This window comes from Polypterus senegalus, chromosome 12 (assembly GCF_016835505.1).
Source record: "Polypterus senegalus isolate Bchr_013 chromosome 12, ASM1683550v1, whole genome shotgun sequence".
NCBI classification, from domain to species: domain Eukaryota; kingdom Metazoa; phylum Chordata; class Cladistia; order Polypteriformes; family Polypteridae; genus Polypterus; species Polypterus senegalus.
The window spans coordinates 150,450,054-150,467,794 of NC_053165.1; the positions used below are offsets into that span (position 1 = coordinate 150,450,054).

The window sequence follows — 17,741 nt, forward strand, 5'->3', positions numbered from 1 at the left end:
TGGATCTTCTTCATAATATTTCATGAAGTGGGTCGCAACCTCCATTGTGCTGTTGCTTGTGCCGATTGGTAAGCTGTTTGGGTATCTATCTTGCCCAAACTTTACAGTACCCCAAGTCATCGTGCACTATGGCACGTGCAGATCCACAGCTGACATCCAATGTGCAGCAACAGCAGAAAACAATTCATTGGTGTTCCCTGATGAAGGCATTTATCATGCCGACATGGCCTTGTGTGCACGATGTCGATGGTCGACCAGATCGAGCTTTGTCGGTTACACTTGGTCTTCCCTCATTAAACCTTCCATCCAGCCATCCATCATCCAACCCATTATGCCCTAACTAAAGGGTCATGGGGGGTCTGCTGGAGCCAATCCCAGCCAACACAGGGCACAAGGCAGGAAGCCAGCCCACCGCAGCCACGTTAAACCTTTCTATTCATAAACATTTCATTAAGTGGTGCCGTTTTTACTTCTATACCGTGCCAACAGACCTTCAGAGAATTTCAGTAGGCTTCACTCTCTTTGCCCGAAGAAATCTCAATATGGCACGTTGTTCAACAAAGGTGTAACCACCATGGAGGGTCCATGTTCATTTAGAGTCGACTTCAACTTGACTCCAGGTTCTTAAATGACGAGTCACGAGCCAAAACGAAACGCGGATGGCCTCTGACCGCTGTATTTAATGGGAATGCATCATGTATGACGTGAAGTGCCTCGTGATGGGTTACTGGGGGTTGTTCAGGCAATTAATGTTGCTCATGTATGATGTCGGTGGTCATTCTCCATGATGGAAACCTGCTATGATTGTTTGTGGCAATTCTCCAAGGGGGTGACCTGACAGTCGTCACAGGTTTGGTCTTGAAGATGCCATGAAGGGCAAGATTGAATCATGAGAAGAAGAAAAAAAAAAAAAGTTTAGGAAACCCTGAGCTAGACTAAGAAGAGAGCACTGTGCTGTGTGTGTGTGTTCTGCATACCCATAAGACATTGTGAACGTGTTGTATTGTGTCACCTTCTATCCGTTGAGATTACCATTTTCAAGTTGCCTTTACTTTCTGATTTACCCTCATAATATGGAGGCCAAAACTGAAAACGGTACTCCAGATAAAGCTTCATCAGTCAGTTATATAAGAAATTAAAGGAACACTTTGAAAACATTTCAGATCTCAACGAGGGAAAAAATCCTGCTGGATATCTCTACTGAAATGGACTGGGTAACGTGTTAGGAACGAAAGGATGGTGCATCATTTGATGGAAATGAAAATTATAAACCTTCAGAGGGGTAAATTTAAAGGCACCCCGAAAATCAAAGTGAAAAAATGCGTCAGGTGAGTACATTTTGCCAAAATTTGGTTGCAGCAACTCCAAATAGTACTCAGTAGTTTGTATGGCTTCCACGTGCTTGTATGCATGTCTGACGACATCCTAATGAGACGACGGATGGTGTCCTGGGGAATCTCCTCCCAGATCTCGACCAGGGCATCACTGAGCTCCTGTACAGTCTGAGGTGCAACCTCGCAGCGTCGGATGGACCCAAACATGAAGTCCCACCCAGAGGTGTTCTATTGGATTGAGGTCAGGCGAGTGAGTGTGGGGGCCAGTCAATGGTATCAATGCCTTCATTCTCCAGGAACCACCTGCGTGCTCTCACCACATAGGGCCGGACATTGTCGTGCACCAGGAGGAACCAGCATAGGGTCTGAGATTGGGTCCAAGGATTTCATCCAGATACCTAATGGCAGTCAAGGTGCTGTTATCTGGCCTGAAGAGGTCTGTGTGTCCCTCCATGGATATGCCTCGCCAGACCATCACTGATCCACCACCAAACTGGTCGTGCTGAACGATGTTACAGGCAGCATAACGTTCTCCACGGCTTCTGCAGACCCTTACACGTCTGTCACATGTGCTCGGGGTGATCCTGCTCTCATCTGTGAAAAGCACAAGGCGCCAGTGGTGGACCTGCCAATTCTGGTATTCTATGGCAAATGCCAATCTTGCTCCACGATGCCAGGCAGGCAGTGAGCACAGAGCCCACTAGAGGACATGAGGCCCTCAGGCCACCCTCATGAAGTCTGTTTCTGATTGTTTGGTCAGAGACATTCACACAAGTGGCCTGCCTGCCTGCCGGTCATTTTGTAGGCTCTGGCAGTGCTCATCCTGTCCCTCCTTGCCCAAAGGAGCAGATACCAGTCAGTCCTACTGATGGGTTAAAGACCTTCTATGAGGGGCCCTGTCCAGCTCTGTCTCCTGGAATCTCCTCCATGCCCTTGAGACTGTTCTGGGAGACACAGCAAACCTTCTGGCAGTGGCATATATTGATGTGCCATCCTGGAGAAGCTGGACTACCTGTGCCAGCTCTGTAGGGTCCAGGTATGGCTTCATGCTACCAGCTGTGACACTGACCGTAGCCAAATGCAAAACCAGTGACAAAACAGATGAGGAGGGAAAAACGTTGGTGGCCTCAGCTGTTCAACCATTCATTCCTGTTTTGGGGGTCGTCTCTCTCAGTGTTGTCCCTCTTGTGCACCAAAGCAGCTGAAACTGACGAACAAGCCCCTCTGCTACTTAACTGACCAGATCAATAGCCCACAAGTCTCCCTGACTTGACGCTCCACTCTCATTTAAAAGGGGTCCTTTCATTTTTTGGAGCAGTGTATTTTGAGCAACCCTCTCTTGGTTTGCACTCTACACACCTGGACGTGGGATAAACGGCCCAAATCCAAATGTATAAAAGCTTGTATAGACTTACCCAAAGCTGGAATTGCTGCCAAAGGGGCTTCTACAAAGTACTGAAAAAAGAAAGGGTCTGAACAATTATATCATTAATATGAGCTTTTGATTTTTAAGAAATTTTCCATAACATTCTGCAAACGTTTTCACTTTATGGAGTTATGGAGTGTAGACCGCTGGGTAAAAAAAAGACATTTCGTCATTTAAAATGAAATCTACAAACACAATAAAAAGTGTGCAGAAAGTGAAGGGGCTCTGAAGACTTTCCGAGTCCACCATAAATCATTTGAAGTCATTCTTGTGATCACCGACCACCGGAGCAGACGCCGCATGTGCAACGAGCTTTTAAAAGTGACAGCACCGGACACTGGAGTAACTTGAACAAAGAGAGGCGAGAACATCCAAAGGCCAGTTTCTGATTTATTTTAAATAACCGGGGAAACAATAATACAGAAAAGTACCAATATTTAAATGCAAAACAAAGTCTCCAGAATTCTTCTACATGCTACACTTTAGCCTATTCCTTAATCATGCTTTTTTTTGTTTTCTTTTAAAGGAAAAAAATATATATATGTATGTTTTATATAATATATACATATATATTATAAATAAACATACAATTAAAATGAAAATTTGACTTTACACTGTACTTCACCTTGAACTTCTAGCTGTATGGTACCTTCCAATTTTTCACTTCCATGCACACAATTCTAATATTACATACATTTTTTTTTTTTTTTTTGGTGGTTTAAAAAAAAAAATTAAGACTTCTAGGCGCATTTTCAAATTTGTAAAGCTTTTTTGTCCTTTTTTTTTTTTTTAATCAAACAACAAGCACCTATAAAAAAATAAAAACTATACACAGCGGGGGCTTTCATTAAAAATAGGAAAAGAAAAGAAAAAACAAAACACAACATGAACAGAAAATGGACAGCTTGGTATCTGAAGCCGATGCTTTTTGTATTTTGTCAGACAGTTCACTGACCACAGTGAGAAACACACATACGGAATAAAAATACCAGGACTCAGAGCAGCCAAACTGAATCTACAAAAACTTAAATACAAAGAACGCTTCACCTCGGCTAAAATAAATAATGATGTTCATTAACACTTCACTATGGCGAATGCATACGTTAAACGTCAGAAGCCCCGCTGAACTTCAGCCAGGCTTCTGACTCTTGACAAATAATGAATATGCATGCAGTAAAGCACTATGGTGGCCACTATTCTGCCACTCACTGCTGTTACCTTGAGGTAGATAACACATGTGTACCAATTTCTACGTTCACTTTAATGGTTGCTGCTGGCATCATGTGTTTAAGAAAGATTACAGTATGAAATGATATTTGGATGCCTATAAATAAAAACATCTTTAAGCTGGACATTTTTAGGGGAAAAAAAAAAAACAATAAAATAAAATGCAGTTTTTTTGTTTTTTTTTCACTGTGTACAATTCAATGTAAGAACCATTCCAGGTGAAACAAATTCTTCTGTGCTTGTTCAAATGTTTCACATAGAGAATGTTTCTCACGTTGTTTAGTGCATTTCACTATTTCAGTTCACCTGCATTGCATTATTTTGTTGTCACACTGGTTCATCTACACTGTGCAAAGGATATGCCAGTTTTAGCATTTCAAAGAAAAAAGGCTCTACTACAATGGCAACCGTAAAAACTAAAAGCACACAATGAAGTTAAATAAAATGATTCAATTTAAAAAAAAAATAAAATTAAAAGGACACACGTGCACAATGGAAACATAAAGACACCCTTACACTGCGCGTGTTTGTGTTCTAATTCAAATGCTTAAGAATGCTGCTGTAAGTTTTGTGGGCAATCTGAGGAGAACATTTCACTGTTGATGGTGCTAACGTGGCCTGTATGGACTTGAGGGGGGAATCGGTGGGGCTATCAAACTGCGGGAGGGCCAACGACTCAAACTGCCGGCTAAACATGAGCTCACCGTTTCTTACTATGAAGCACTCTTCGTTTTCCTTCTCTACAGATGTTTTATCTTCTACCAAGTCTGGCTCTGCCACTTCTGTCTCATCTCTCCTGCTGAAAAGCCTGTCAAGGTAACTCGTGTAATTGTTTTCTTTTCCTAGCTGTTCATCTTTCCTTACGTCCCAGCAAACGTCATCTATTAGGCAAATGTCTCCCCCCACTCCCACATTAACAAACTGGCTATCCCAAGGATTAGGCATACGACCCTCCAATTGAGCCAAATTGACCATCCCCTTCTCCTCCTTCTCCAGACTGATAGACTTGGACATGGAGCTTTTTGTTTCGAGTTGAGAAACAGAATTATTCAAGTCGTTTAGCAGAGTGACATCAGGAAGCTCTGGCTGTAAACTGAGTTTGATAGTACTAGCGATGAATGAATCAAAGTCAAAGCTACGAAACTTCTCTTTGTCCTTCTCCACAAGCTGCTGTGATGCTTCCTGTAGTGCTATCTGAGCCTTTACCAAACCATTTTTTTCACATTTGGACTTGCCCTTCTTGTCGGTTTTCTCTTTGCTTTGCTCTTTCCAGTTGGACAAGTCTATAATAAGTTTTGGCTCGTAATAATGGTTTACCTCACTATCCCGCCACACTAAATTATCAAGGTAAGAAGGTGACACTGCTTTATAGTTACAAGTGTGGCTGCATTCCAGGTCGCAATATTTGTTCTCGTGATGATCTTCATGTTGCCAGGAGGGCTCATTAGGAAAGAGTGAATCAAAGGCAGGGTCGTCCAAGTATTTTTCACGGTCTCCATCCAGATACTTTCGAGGGTCAACCTGTACTTCCTCTTCATCTGTGACATCAGAAGCTGCTCGTGGGTCAAGTTGCACTTCATCAGAATCATAATTGTTGGGAAGCTGCCAGTCCTGGTCAGAATACTGACTGTCATGGTACCTGCAGAGATTGAACAAACAGTGTTTTAAAGAAGAGAAGAGATTCTGGGACTAAAGCTGCCAAACACAAATAAGAATTCTGATAAATTACAACACATACAAGTTTTGGACAGAATATCCAAGTCACTATTTCCCTTCACCATGTGTATTCTCGATTTGCTATGCACAGTTTTAACACTTAAATCACTGTGTCTTGCTTAATGATGGCATATGGTTCTGACCAGTGCATTGACGTATATTAAGGGGACGGGGCTGTGCCTCCATGTCAATGTCATTTTTTGCTGTGATGACTTTGCAGTGATGCAGACAAAACACCTCGTTGTTCATTGTGTGTGCAGCACGTGGCAAAATCCCAGCAAAAAACTCGTAGCATATGGGGTGTGTCCCTGTGTCTGGCGTCACTTTCACCGCGCCATCTTTGAATACAAGGCACCACATGTCTGCATCTGTGCATTCGCTGGGACGTGCCTTTGTGTCATTTTCACCAAGTATACGTGACCGGACATAACCCATCCTAAGCTAACCTAACATTATCATAATAGTACATTACAAATTCATAATTATTGAGATACCGTAATAACACATTACTAAAAATAACACTGTAACATGAGAGCTTATAGTGTTTCAGTGCTATTCAGTTTATTGTATTTCTATGGAACCTTCGTCATTAAAGAGCAATGTTGTTAGTTGGGACATTGTTAACAGAGGCATGACTATATAGCCTACGTATGAACTACATATAATGGCATTTTTTAGGAGGTGTGTGTGTGGTTGGGAATACATCACACACCTAGGGTACCCGGGGACTGTGTCCACATGCAAGTAAGAATTATATTGTATACTGTACATGTGACAATGCATCTGTAAACTCTTAGAACTACATTTCGAAAGCAAACTAAACTAAGAAAATTGTATTTCATAATTATTAAATGACTTTCGTTAGGGATTTGCGCAATTTAATAACACATACTTGTCGATATACACACATACATACACACATATCTATTCTCTCTCTCTATCTATATATAAAATCCTAAGCTTAAAAGTGCAATGATTTTGTGCAAAGATTTTACGTGATGTTTTTATGTCACGTTTTTAGTCACGCTTTAAATGGGCTTATTTTAAAACCTACGTATATATGTTTCGTATCATTCTTTTCAGAATTTATCAAACTTTAAATGTGATGTTGTTAGATTTTCAGATTCTTATTCAGTTTTTAAATTATAAACTAAAAAATATCAAGAACTCTCATCCCGCAAGATGCCAAGAGATTTAACCACGCCTGGAGCGGGAAAAAAAGACAAAGAGTAGGACAGCTGCTTGTACAGGCTTTTAAAATGTTCAAAGTGCCGCGCAAGATGCAAATCACAAGGCATGGCATCATCTGATCGAGCAAAGAGAACGTTAAAAAACTGTATTGGTTTCCCATTGTATCACCGTTTAAGAGGGGGTTTCAGAGGAGTGACCGCGTCTCCTTGGGGTGTGTTCAGCCCCCCTCTACAAGCAGCAGGGGACAAACCCCCTAGAGTGTGAGTGTGTATATATTATATATATATAAAAATATATATAAATTATATATATATATAAAAATAAAAGTCAATGTATGCATGTGTGTGTATGTATGTATGTTCCAGCATCACTTCCGAACGGCTGGAGCAATTTTTAAATTTTTAATGAAACTTGGTTCACGTTTCTCATTGGTCGACTAAAAATACTGTGGGGTCAAATCAACCCTAACCCACCCCCTTCTGGATAGGGTGTGTGTGTGTGTGTGTGTGTGTGTGGGGGATGATCTTACGGTCTTGTATGCATGTTCTCATTCAGTTGACACTCGGAATGACCACCACAGGGCAAACTGGAGGGGACTGCCAGCATTCTTCATGCTTGAGCACCACCCTGCCCCTGTTGCTTTTGAAGTTAAATAGAGTTGGCCGGATCCAAGCGTCAATTGGATGATAACATACATACAAGACCACAAGACAAGCACATTAGTGAGTCTTCATTGTTTGTTGATTTTTTTTTTGAAATTATATTTTTCTCAAACAATTAAAAAAAAAAAAAAAAACAGTTGATTTTCCTCCCGGGAAACGCTGGGTATTTCAGCAAGTGTATATGTGTACTAGTCATGTGCGCCCAACTACGTTGTGTGTGTTAAAGTTGTCTGTGAAGGGCTCCCTGTTTAAACGCGGCTGCCAGTCGTGAACTGGGCCCTTCGTCGCACAGCATTATGTTTTTTATAAGGGAAACAAAATTACAAAAAAAAAAACCCTTGGACATTGATTCGATAGGAACGGCCTACTCAGAATCACAGTCCGAACAGTAATTATGTGGTGGTGTAGGAGCATTTCTGCTTCTGTCCGTTCACAGTCTGTCTCGTTTTCATGACGCTATCGTTTCCTCTCACGATGTCTTCTCAACCTTTCTCTAATCTCGCAGGTTGCTTTGTGGCAATCCAAAGAGTAAAGCAATATACACGGAGCAATGGTTATAAAAGGGGGACACATAGGTATCCAGGCTCTTTAAAGCATAAATAAGAATCACTTCACTGAAATGTGAGCAAGCCATGGTACAACTGTGAGACGTGCAGCACTCGCCGGCTACAGCGTAACAATAATAATTTCTGGAACGTGCTGTTACGTTGTCATTCATTTTATCTACTGTCTTTCATTCATTCATATGTTACGTAGGCACGTACCTTTTATCTTCGGCAATCTCATTCTCTAACCAGGCCTCAGGAGCTAACCAGCGTAACACTGTCCACCACCCCTTTCGTTATTCCGGCACATTGTTGACATCCATGAGTAACATCAACGTACTAAACTGGAAGGTGGTCTACGCATGCGTGGAATTCGCGGACAAACAAAGATCAAGATCTAAATGAAGATCTCTTTAGTTAATTTAAAGCACAACAATTTGTTTAGTTTGAATGTCTGTGTTTTGAGGTGTGACTGGCGTACTACAGTCTTCAGTAGTATAAGCTTGGAGGAGATTCTTAATGCAATGCCTATGTTTTAGCTGTCTCTCTACTGCCATCTAGTGCTTCTTCTAATTCATTCGCGGACAAAGATCAAGATCCAAATGAAGATTTTATTTATTTACATATATATATATATATATATATATATATACACATATACATATACATATATATACATATATATATATATATATATATATATATATATATATATATACATATATATATACATATATATATACATATATATATACATATATACACATATATATACATATATATATACATATATATATATATACACACATACACACACACACACACACACATACATACATATACACATCTATCATGAATAATCTATTTGTGATCTATTGTGACCCTAAGACCCAGTTACTTAAATCAACTTCAAAACTCAGCAACGGCAGGAGCACTGAGTCACTGGGCAGCTTCAGCAGTTGCTGTGAGGCCTGCTGGGTAAAAGATGAGGGCGTTAGTTTTAAAAGTGAGTTATAACAAGCCAGCAGGATTGCAGTCAGCGCGGTTTTTTTTTTTGTTTCATTTCTTCACTGCTCCCCTAGACTACAATAAAACCCATCGGATTACGGTTTTCTCAGGATTTTTGTTCTCGTCCTTATGCCTGCTTGTTCATGGGATTTCATCTGGGTTAGAAAATGTCTTGGTCTGAGGAGCGCTATCTCAACTTCTGTAAATCTTCACTTATATCTGCAAATCATGGTAGGACAAAACTTAACATAACTTTTAGAAGGCTGTTAACCGGGGATTTCATTTCATAACTACACCACCACCATCTACATCTACGAAACTAGACTGTGTTGTGAGTGTTTAGCATTTTGTATTTTGTTAGATTTCTTTTGTATCTATAATAATAATTGTTCTTGTTGACAACCATAAATATACAAATTATAATAAAATTAAATTCTGCAAAAAATTACAGCCCACTAAAGAACTGCTGAACTACACACTTTGCCTGGGGGACGCCCCACAGCTTTGTCTTGGCAGCCAGTCTTACACACGCGATTTCCTTCTGCAGTGATCGTTCTCTCTCACGTTTCTCATCCTATTTAGTGCAATAAATTTCGAATATACAGTAATTGTGGGCCCAAAATGTCTTCACAGATTTTCACATTCACAGGTGTCCTGCGGCCCTAACCCCACAATTCACAATGGATAACTGTATATGTCTCTGCACTTTTACAATATGAATTTTGATTGCGTATTTTTAAAATTCATTTCTGCACAAACAGCATTCCATAACTGCAAGAGCTCACACTTCTTAAAGATATAAGGCATCAGGCAAATAAATCAATTAGCCATAAAAAGCTGGCAGGATTGCAATTGGTGGTCTCTTTCTTTCACATAAGAATTAAAATGAGACTTATCAGATTAACAGTTTTCTCCGGATTTATGTTCTGTGCCCACTCTGTGTAAAGTAATTCTAGCAATTCTCTCAAGCCTACCACATTTTCTAAGTCAAGGAACTTACACAAATATAGCAAAGAACAAAAAACAGGATCCAAGCCTGGGAATCATAGTGCTCAAATCGATGATCTGCACAGCACAAGAATGCCAGATGGATGCTATTTCAATATCATAAAATGTTCTGGAAGACACGTTTTTCTAAAACTTCCAAAAGATAGATGCATGGAATATTCACATACACTTTGGGATAGAACTATTTCACTCATTTTTATGACAGACAAATGTATTGTGAGGTTTACAGCACCCATTAAATCAGTGAAAACCTTAACAAAGGACACAAGAACCTCTGGATATGTTTACCTTTCCCAGTTGTAAACGTGGCTATGACTTTCATCCATCAACAAAATATCATCAACCTCATCCTCAATGTGAAAGGGGTGACTCGAAATAGGCTCATCAAGGGGGAATGAATAAATACTCATATATGGATGGGCTAAGGCTTCTTCTGCTGTCAGTCGATCCATTGGATTAAAAGTTAGGATTTGCTCCAGAAAGTCCAGTGCTATATATATATATAAAAAAAACAATAATAAATAATGATGTGTACATTCTGACTGGAATAAAGTGAGAGGCATTACATATAATTATGTATGCATTTATGCATGTACAGTATGTATAAAAAATAGTTCAGTACTAATTACCTTCTGCACTGATGCCTTGAAGCAGCTTTGCTAATGGAGTATGAGGCTCAGACATGTCTTTTTTGATGAAAACTGGGATAACATTAAGCAGTTCTTGACGATCTTCCTCATGAATCACTGGGATGGACTCTAGAATTAGCTGCATTTGTTCTAGTTCATGGGCACCTAGGAAGGGTACAGAGCATAACAGAAGCATTAGATGACAACCTAAGTAAAACAAAACAATTGCTTGTATTCTACAGAACCTTGTACGACATTATATACATTACTAAGACAACGTCTTCTACTTTGACCTCAATTTAAAAAACACACACTAAATAATTAAAAATGCCTCCATGATCGTTTTGAAAGAATACAAACAATTAAAGTGACCTAGGGAAATAAAGTTAATTGACTGGCATACAGCCTAAAAAGAAAGGCTCTTTTGTTGGGCAGGAAGATGACTAACAAAAGCATTTTAAATTAATACATTTCCAAAAGCATAGCTATCATAATAGGTCATTACGCATGGACCACACACAACGAATACATTAATCATTTCTGACTTACAATATCAATGCATACAAACAAGGCTTGTGGTGTCACTTTCATTCATGGTGTCCCAGGAATACAGACAGGGACAATCAAACAAGGTAGAAAGAGTGGCAGTTGGGAGTCAAGAGACTGCTTGAAAGAGATGGCCAGGAGGTCAGTACCCTACTACTTAACTGTGACAGTCCTCGAGTAAGACAAGAAGGTGAAAGACAGAGCTGGCAAGCTACTCGACACTCCTGACCTTTGAACTGCTAGGTTTAGGGGGACAGTTCTAGCCTGCTGTCTATGTACACAATTTAATTTTATTAGTTACATAAAGTTGACTGGAATAGAAAGTTCGGAGCAGCCTAACAGCCAAGGTTTAACTGAGCTTGAAGGAGACGTGAGATTAGTGGGGACAAGGGGTAGCTTCAAGCCAGCGGCTGAAAGCTCAGAGGGTTTCTGCTGCGCTGGTAGATTTGTGTTCTATAATAAATGCATCACTTATTGATATTCTGGGACACAATCTGGTTGTGAGAAACTTTTTATTTCGTTTACCAAGAGGACAAATAAGAGCAATTTAGGTTACATATGGCTCAATTTTAACAGGATTATTATAATCAAGCCAAACTCATTTTATTGAGAAAGAAAAAAATCCGCTTCATTCATCCAGGCTTCCAACAGGGTACTTACCAGCAAATAATGTCTTCCCAGAGAGCATTTCAGCAAAGATGCACCCAGCAGCCCACATGTCAATGGCTTTGGTGTAATTATTAGGAGATAATAAAAGGCGTGGAGATCTATACCATTTGGTGACCAATCCTTCCGACAGATGACCCTACCAAAAACAAAAATGCATTGATGTTAATTCACCAAAGTTTCGCTTTTCAATGCCAAGATTATCCAATTAAAAGTTCATCTTTGATTGGTATGCATGATAGAAAAACCCTATGATGAGTTCACATCCAAACACAGAAGAAACATACCAGAACTCTTCCTGTCATCTTCTGATGGAGAACACATCCATCTGTAAAAATCTTAATCTGCCTTTAATGTTATTAGATGCCTTGAAACTATTGGTCATTCGTTGAGATCAACCTTGAATAGAATTAAATCCTGGCAAACCTTTACATATAAAACTGTGTTTCGGACAACCAAAATGAATGCTTCTTTTCGAGTGGTAAACTGTCCACACCATAAATACAACACAAAATGTACGTTACAAATTCTAATACTAAAAAAACAAACTAGTAACAACTCCAGGCATTTCTTTTATAAAACACACCATGTTGGGCCACCACCCACAGGATCAGTCTAGTTCCCAAATTAACCAACCATGCCAAATATCTGCTGTTTTTGCTTTCACGTTACCTTGTACTTAATTTGTTGTCTGCTTCCTAGAAAAAGGACAGCCGCAGTCAATTTATTTATACATTAACTTAGTCTGTAAAAAAGATACACAAAGCGATATATTAATATATTTCTCAGGAATTAAGTAATGTGGAAACGGCTAACAAATAAAAAGGCTATTACCATAAAAACATAAATGGCTGCATCAGAATCTTACTTTATACTTGGCTAACAGAATCGTTGACAATCTAATTAAAAAATTTTCTAACTATTACTATATGAAGAGTCGAGCAAAAGGTTTGGTAAATCCTCCTTTGAACATAACACACCTTAAGTTCAGATAAGTAACTAGGCAATTGTCTATTTATCACTACTTAAACATCACTGTACACTTTACAATCTCACGTCAGCCTGCTTATGATTCAAAGCAATAATAAAACAACAGTGGGAAGTCAAGCTTTTAGTTAAATGGCCCCGAAGCTGCAGAACGATCCACCTGCCACTATAAGTGATGACTCTTCAGTCTCAGCTCTTAAATTCAGGCTGAAAACTCAGGACTTTAGTACAGAACACCCTGACTAGAGCTGCTGATTAGCTGTGCTGAATGCATCTCTGTTTGTTATTCATTTGTACAGAAAGTATCACAATATTTTTTAATGCATTACTAACTCTCCTCTAATCGGTTTCTCCTCTTGGTATCCTGATGTGGCACTTGGTGCCAATGCTCTACTGCCAAGTTGTTCTCCAGTATAGGGGAAAACGTATCTCAGATAAAGTAGTCATCAGATAGAAGGATCTTTTCATCAGACTGGATGGCACGGCACTGATGCTGCTGTAGAATGCCCAGCAAGTTGGCGGAGATGTCCAGGATTACGATGACCACATTTGACTTTGTCTTTGACTCTGTCTTACAATTTCATCTTCACTGTTGTCAACCAATAATAGTTTTACATTTAACTAATAGAGAGAGATGTTGTTGGTTTCCATTTAAGTTAATCAGTTTCTGCTTGGCTTTCTATGTATTTTAACAAATCTGTATCTTGCTAGTTCTGAATTTAGCGAGTGGTATAGTCTATTCTTGCATTTTGCCTTAAGAGTTGCCACAGCACAGAGCGCCGTGCAAGAACACGTTATATTGTATTATTGCATTGTACTTCTGAGGCAGCAATAATAGATTGGCCATCCATCTCGGAGAAGAGGATTACTGTAGTTGTGTTCTGCTTTCTGTGTTGTATTTACTTTATTTTTGACACCCACTGCATGCCCACCCTACCCGGAAGGGGTCTGTCTTTAAATGCTAGATCTGTATTTAGCGAGTGGTATAAACTTTTTTCCACACTTCCCTCACTACTCAAAGGTCTGTCTTTGAATTGCCCCCTTTTATTTATTTAAAAAAAAGTCGTCCCCCATGTCCTCATAGCGATTCAAGACTGGACACTGTCAATTAAACAAGATATATGAAAGCCCAGGCATTCTGTGTGCGATTTAAGGGTGTAAAAAATTCAAACAAAAAATTAAACAATTGAGATTTCCCAAAAAGTAGCATTTACTGTAAGAAGAGATTTTATTAATGCAATGTCAAGTAACTGTACTCTGGAAGAAGATAAATGAAGATGAATTTTAAAAGAAACCTTTTATATAAATACTAACAAAAAGGAAATTTAAAATCACACAGTAGCCTACAATGTAAGGGAAACAAAAAGTAGGCCAACGGAGCGTCTCCACTGCTGGATCAAAATAAACACTAATTCTATTTCCTACAAGTGAATCCTTCTTTGCTCTTTTGAATGTTGTGTAACAGAATTAAGAGCTGCTAATTTAAACACAAATTAGGACAGGGCTGGAAAAGCAACTAAAAGAATATTACAAAACAGAACTAATCCAGAGCACTAAATCAATAATGGAACTTCCCCACCTCAAACAAGAAGGCTAAAGTGCAGAACTGGATTAAGCAAATCTAAGAATGTCATTTACCGTAAATAAGATTTCACCTTCAAATATATAAACCAGATACCTCTTTCATTTTTGATAATTTACTGCAAGGTTTTAAATCATTTTAAAACACTGGAAGTGGTAATTTACAAATGTTACTATTAAATATAAGCGCTACATCATATTAAGGCAAGTAAGGAATGCCGGTGATACAATGGCCCCGTTTCAAAGCAGCATAGTGTCCTGGTTGGAAAGAAGAGGAATGTGAAAAATCGTTCTTTCAATTGTTTGCTGGCCTTGAGCTGTCCAGCAGGTAACTGGCCACATGGTGGACTGCCTCAGAGTCTTGCATTCACGTCATACAGAGAGCGTAATCTTTTGTGTGTTATTGTGACGGACTGTTTTGATTCTAAATCTGTGGTGTTGCTGTTTCAATTTAGACCATTCGTAACACATTTCCCTGTGTAATGGATGGTTGCTGGGCTGTGGAGTCAGTACACGAAACCTTCCACTCTGACTCCGCAATTTATGGTGCCAGCGAAGCCTGACTCCTCCATTTGTAATTAGACTCGTATACAGTACATACTATTTTAATTAAAAGCACACAACAAACAAGATACGAGGCACCGCGTCACTAACACTTTTGGATGAAAATGTTGCAAGTGCCTTTTTTAAAACTTGATGCTCTTGTAGATCCATTCTTTACTCATTTTTGCATCGCATACTTTTAACATCACCATCTACAACACTCTGACACAGATAATATTTCTCATCTGTTGTGACTGGAAAAAGTTTAAACACTGCCGACTTTGTTGAAAAGCTTTTTGCCATTGTGAACCTGCGTATGGGGTTTAACTACCATAAATACGTGACAATTTGAAATGTACAAAACATTAAAAATCAAAATGTATCCTCGAAAAAAAAAAAAACTAATCAAACTAGTATATGTGAAATAGTACATTTTAACACATTACAATTTACACTTAAGAGTCCGTATGTATTTACAGACTTCAACTCCGGTAACCTAATATTTGATTCCGACTCCTCTAGTTCTACTTTACAGTCCGTGGTCATTGCAAAGCACTCAGTTTACTTAACACTTAAATCTATGTTGTTGTATTTTGTCAGATGATTTGATGCCAATTAAGACCATTTTTGTAATATTAACACTGTGTGGTTATTGCCAAAAGGAGAACAGACATTATTAGTTAGGCACGTTCATGTAAATGTAAGGTATGCACACACCAATTCGGCTACGGCGCAACCATAATTTTCATGCCAAAAACACCGTTTCCAGTCCTTTGTATAGATAACAATGCTTTTAAACTAGCATTTCTTAAAACTATGGGTCACAACCCAACACGGCCGATTCAGATGTGTGCAGGGCTCTAACTAACCATTGGATTTAATGGGAAAGGGTTGCGTAAGGTTTGCGAAGTGTCTCGTGATGGGTTGTTTTAGCAATTGAAAAGACTCTGCTAGGACCGTTGGCATCCATCTTCCAAAGGATGTCCCTCCCTACACCACCCCAGGGACTGATAACGACGATTCTCTCCAAAAGGAACAAGCTAGGACTTTCGGCTTCAATCCTACCCCACTGATCTGACAGTCATGGACTAGGTCTCATCGACAACATGAGAAGCAAGACTGGGTCACAAGTTTTAAAAAAGTTTAAAGAAACCCTGTTCTAATGTCAGTCAGTCATTTTCCAACCTGCCATATCCTAGCACAGGGTCATGGGGGTTGGCTGGAGCCAATCCCTGCCAGCACAGGGCGCAAGGCAGGAACAAACTTGGGCAGGGCGCGCGCACACACACACGGGACAATTTAGGATCGTCAATGCACCTAACTTACATGTCTTTGGACTGTGGGAGGAAACATGCAAACTCCACGCAGGGAGGACCCGAGTCTCCTAACTGCGAGGCAGCAGCGCTACCACTGTGCCACCGTGCCGCACCCTGTTCTAAAGTTCAAAAGTGAACTTCTTGAAAGTCTTGCAACATTACACTATAGAGAAAGGCTGACAGAATACATTTACTTTTAATTATACAAATTCAACTTCCCCTTCAACATTGCTATTACATAATTTAAATTAAGTTGCAAACTGTGAGAATGTGTTATTTTTCAGCTCTGAAGAGTCTTGAAATTCCTATTATGGTTTAAAAAAAATGGACAGCTGTTTTAAATAAATGTAAATGTACTGAATATATATTCTTTAGTTCTCTTTGGAGAGTGTGGGAGGTAAGAAGATGCATTTCAAAAGGGCCTAAGAGTCATTTACGCTCCACAACTACAGATGTAGCATGGGGGACATCTGTGTCATGCTTGTGTACCTTGTGTCAAAATGAAGTTATCACTTACAGTTGTAGAAAAAAGTCGGATCACAATAGCATACAATGAACATTGTCATCTTTACTGAATATGCACTACCGGAGTAGGATCTCTTTTGGCAGTGCCGGGGATTCGAACCAGCAACCTTTGGGATACCGGCGCAGATCCTTGGCTTCAGAGCCACCACTCCGCCCAGGTTAGGACCCGAGTGCAGCCATGCAACGGGTGACACCTCAGCACCACACTAGTTCAGCTGGAATTGAACCAATGTGACCTTCTTCAACTCTCATTAATGTGCAGAACGGCACCCCAATCACTGCACTGGGACACTGGGATCCACATTTTAGGGCGGAGTGGTGGCTCTGCACTGGCAATCGGAAGGTTGCCGGTTCAAATCCTGTAAATGCCAGTAGGGACTCTGCTCTGTTGGGCCTTTGAGCAAGGCCTTTAACCTGCAATTGCTGAGCGCTTTGAGTAGTGAGAAAAGCACTATATATAAATGCAAAGAATTATTATTATTATTACTTGACAGCTGATTCTGGTCACTGTGTGCCTATTACAGTAATATTCTCCTTTCTATAGCTAAGCATTTTACCTTTTGCAGAGTTCACTGAATTAACGGTTTTCATTCGCCCATTTTTAGATCTGAAACCTCGAGGTGTTGTGGTGAACATGATTCCAGGTCTGCCAGCACACCTCTTGTTTATGTGTGTGAGATATGCGGATTATATGAACGATGCTGCCAAGCTCAAGTCCTTAATGAATTCAATTGTCAATGGCCTAAAGGATATGATAAAGGTAGGCAGTAGCATTAGGATACCCATATCGTAAGATATCATAAAAAGAGTTCTTGTTTTCAATATTTTTGT

The 17,741-nt window shown here is 39.7% G+C and overlaps 1 protein-coding gene across 2 annotated transcripts in view; it reads right to left on the bottom strand.

The window, feature by feature from the left end:
- Nucleotides 1-3,137: 3,137 nt before the first annotated feature.
- Nucleotides 3,138-17,741, bottom strand: part of mapk6 (mitogen-activated protein kinase 6) — an 87,753-nt gene continuing 73,149 nt past the window's right edge. For both annotated transcript variants that reach the window (XM_039770314.1, XM_039770313.1), the window contains exons 3-6: nucleotides 11,953-12,097; nucleotides 10,747-10,911; nucleotides 10,406-10,607; nucleotides 3,138-5,626 (exon numbers count right to left, since the gene is read on the bottom strand). In XM_039770314.1, the coding sequence (XP_039626248.1) occupies nucleotides 4,522-5,626; nucleotides 10,406-10,607; nucleotides 10,747-10,911; nucleotides 11,953-12,097 (1,617 nt within the window). In that variant the 3' untranslated portion in view covers nucleotides 3,138-4,521. The remainder of the gene's footprint in view (nucleotides 5,627-10,405; nucleotides 10,608-10,746; nucleotides 10,912-11,952; nucleotides 12,098-17,741) is intronic.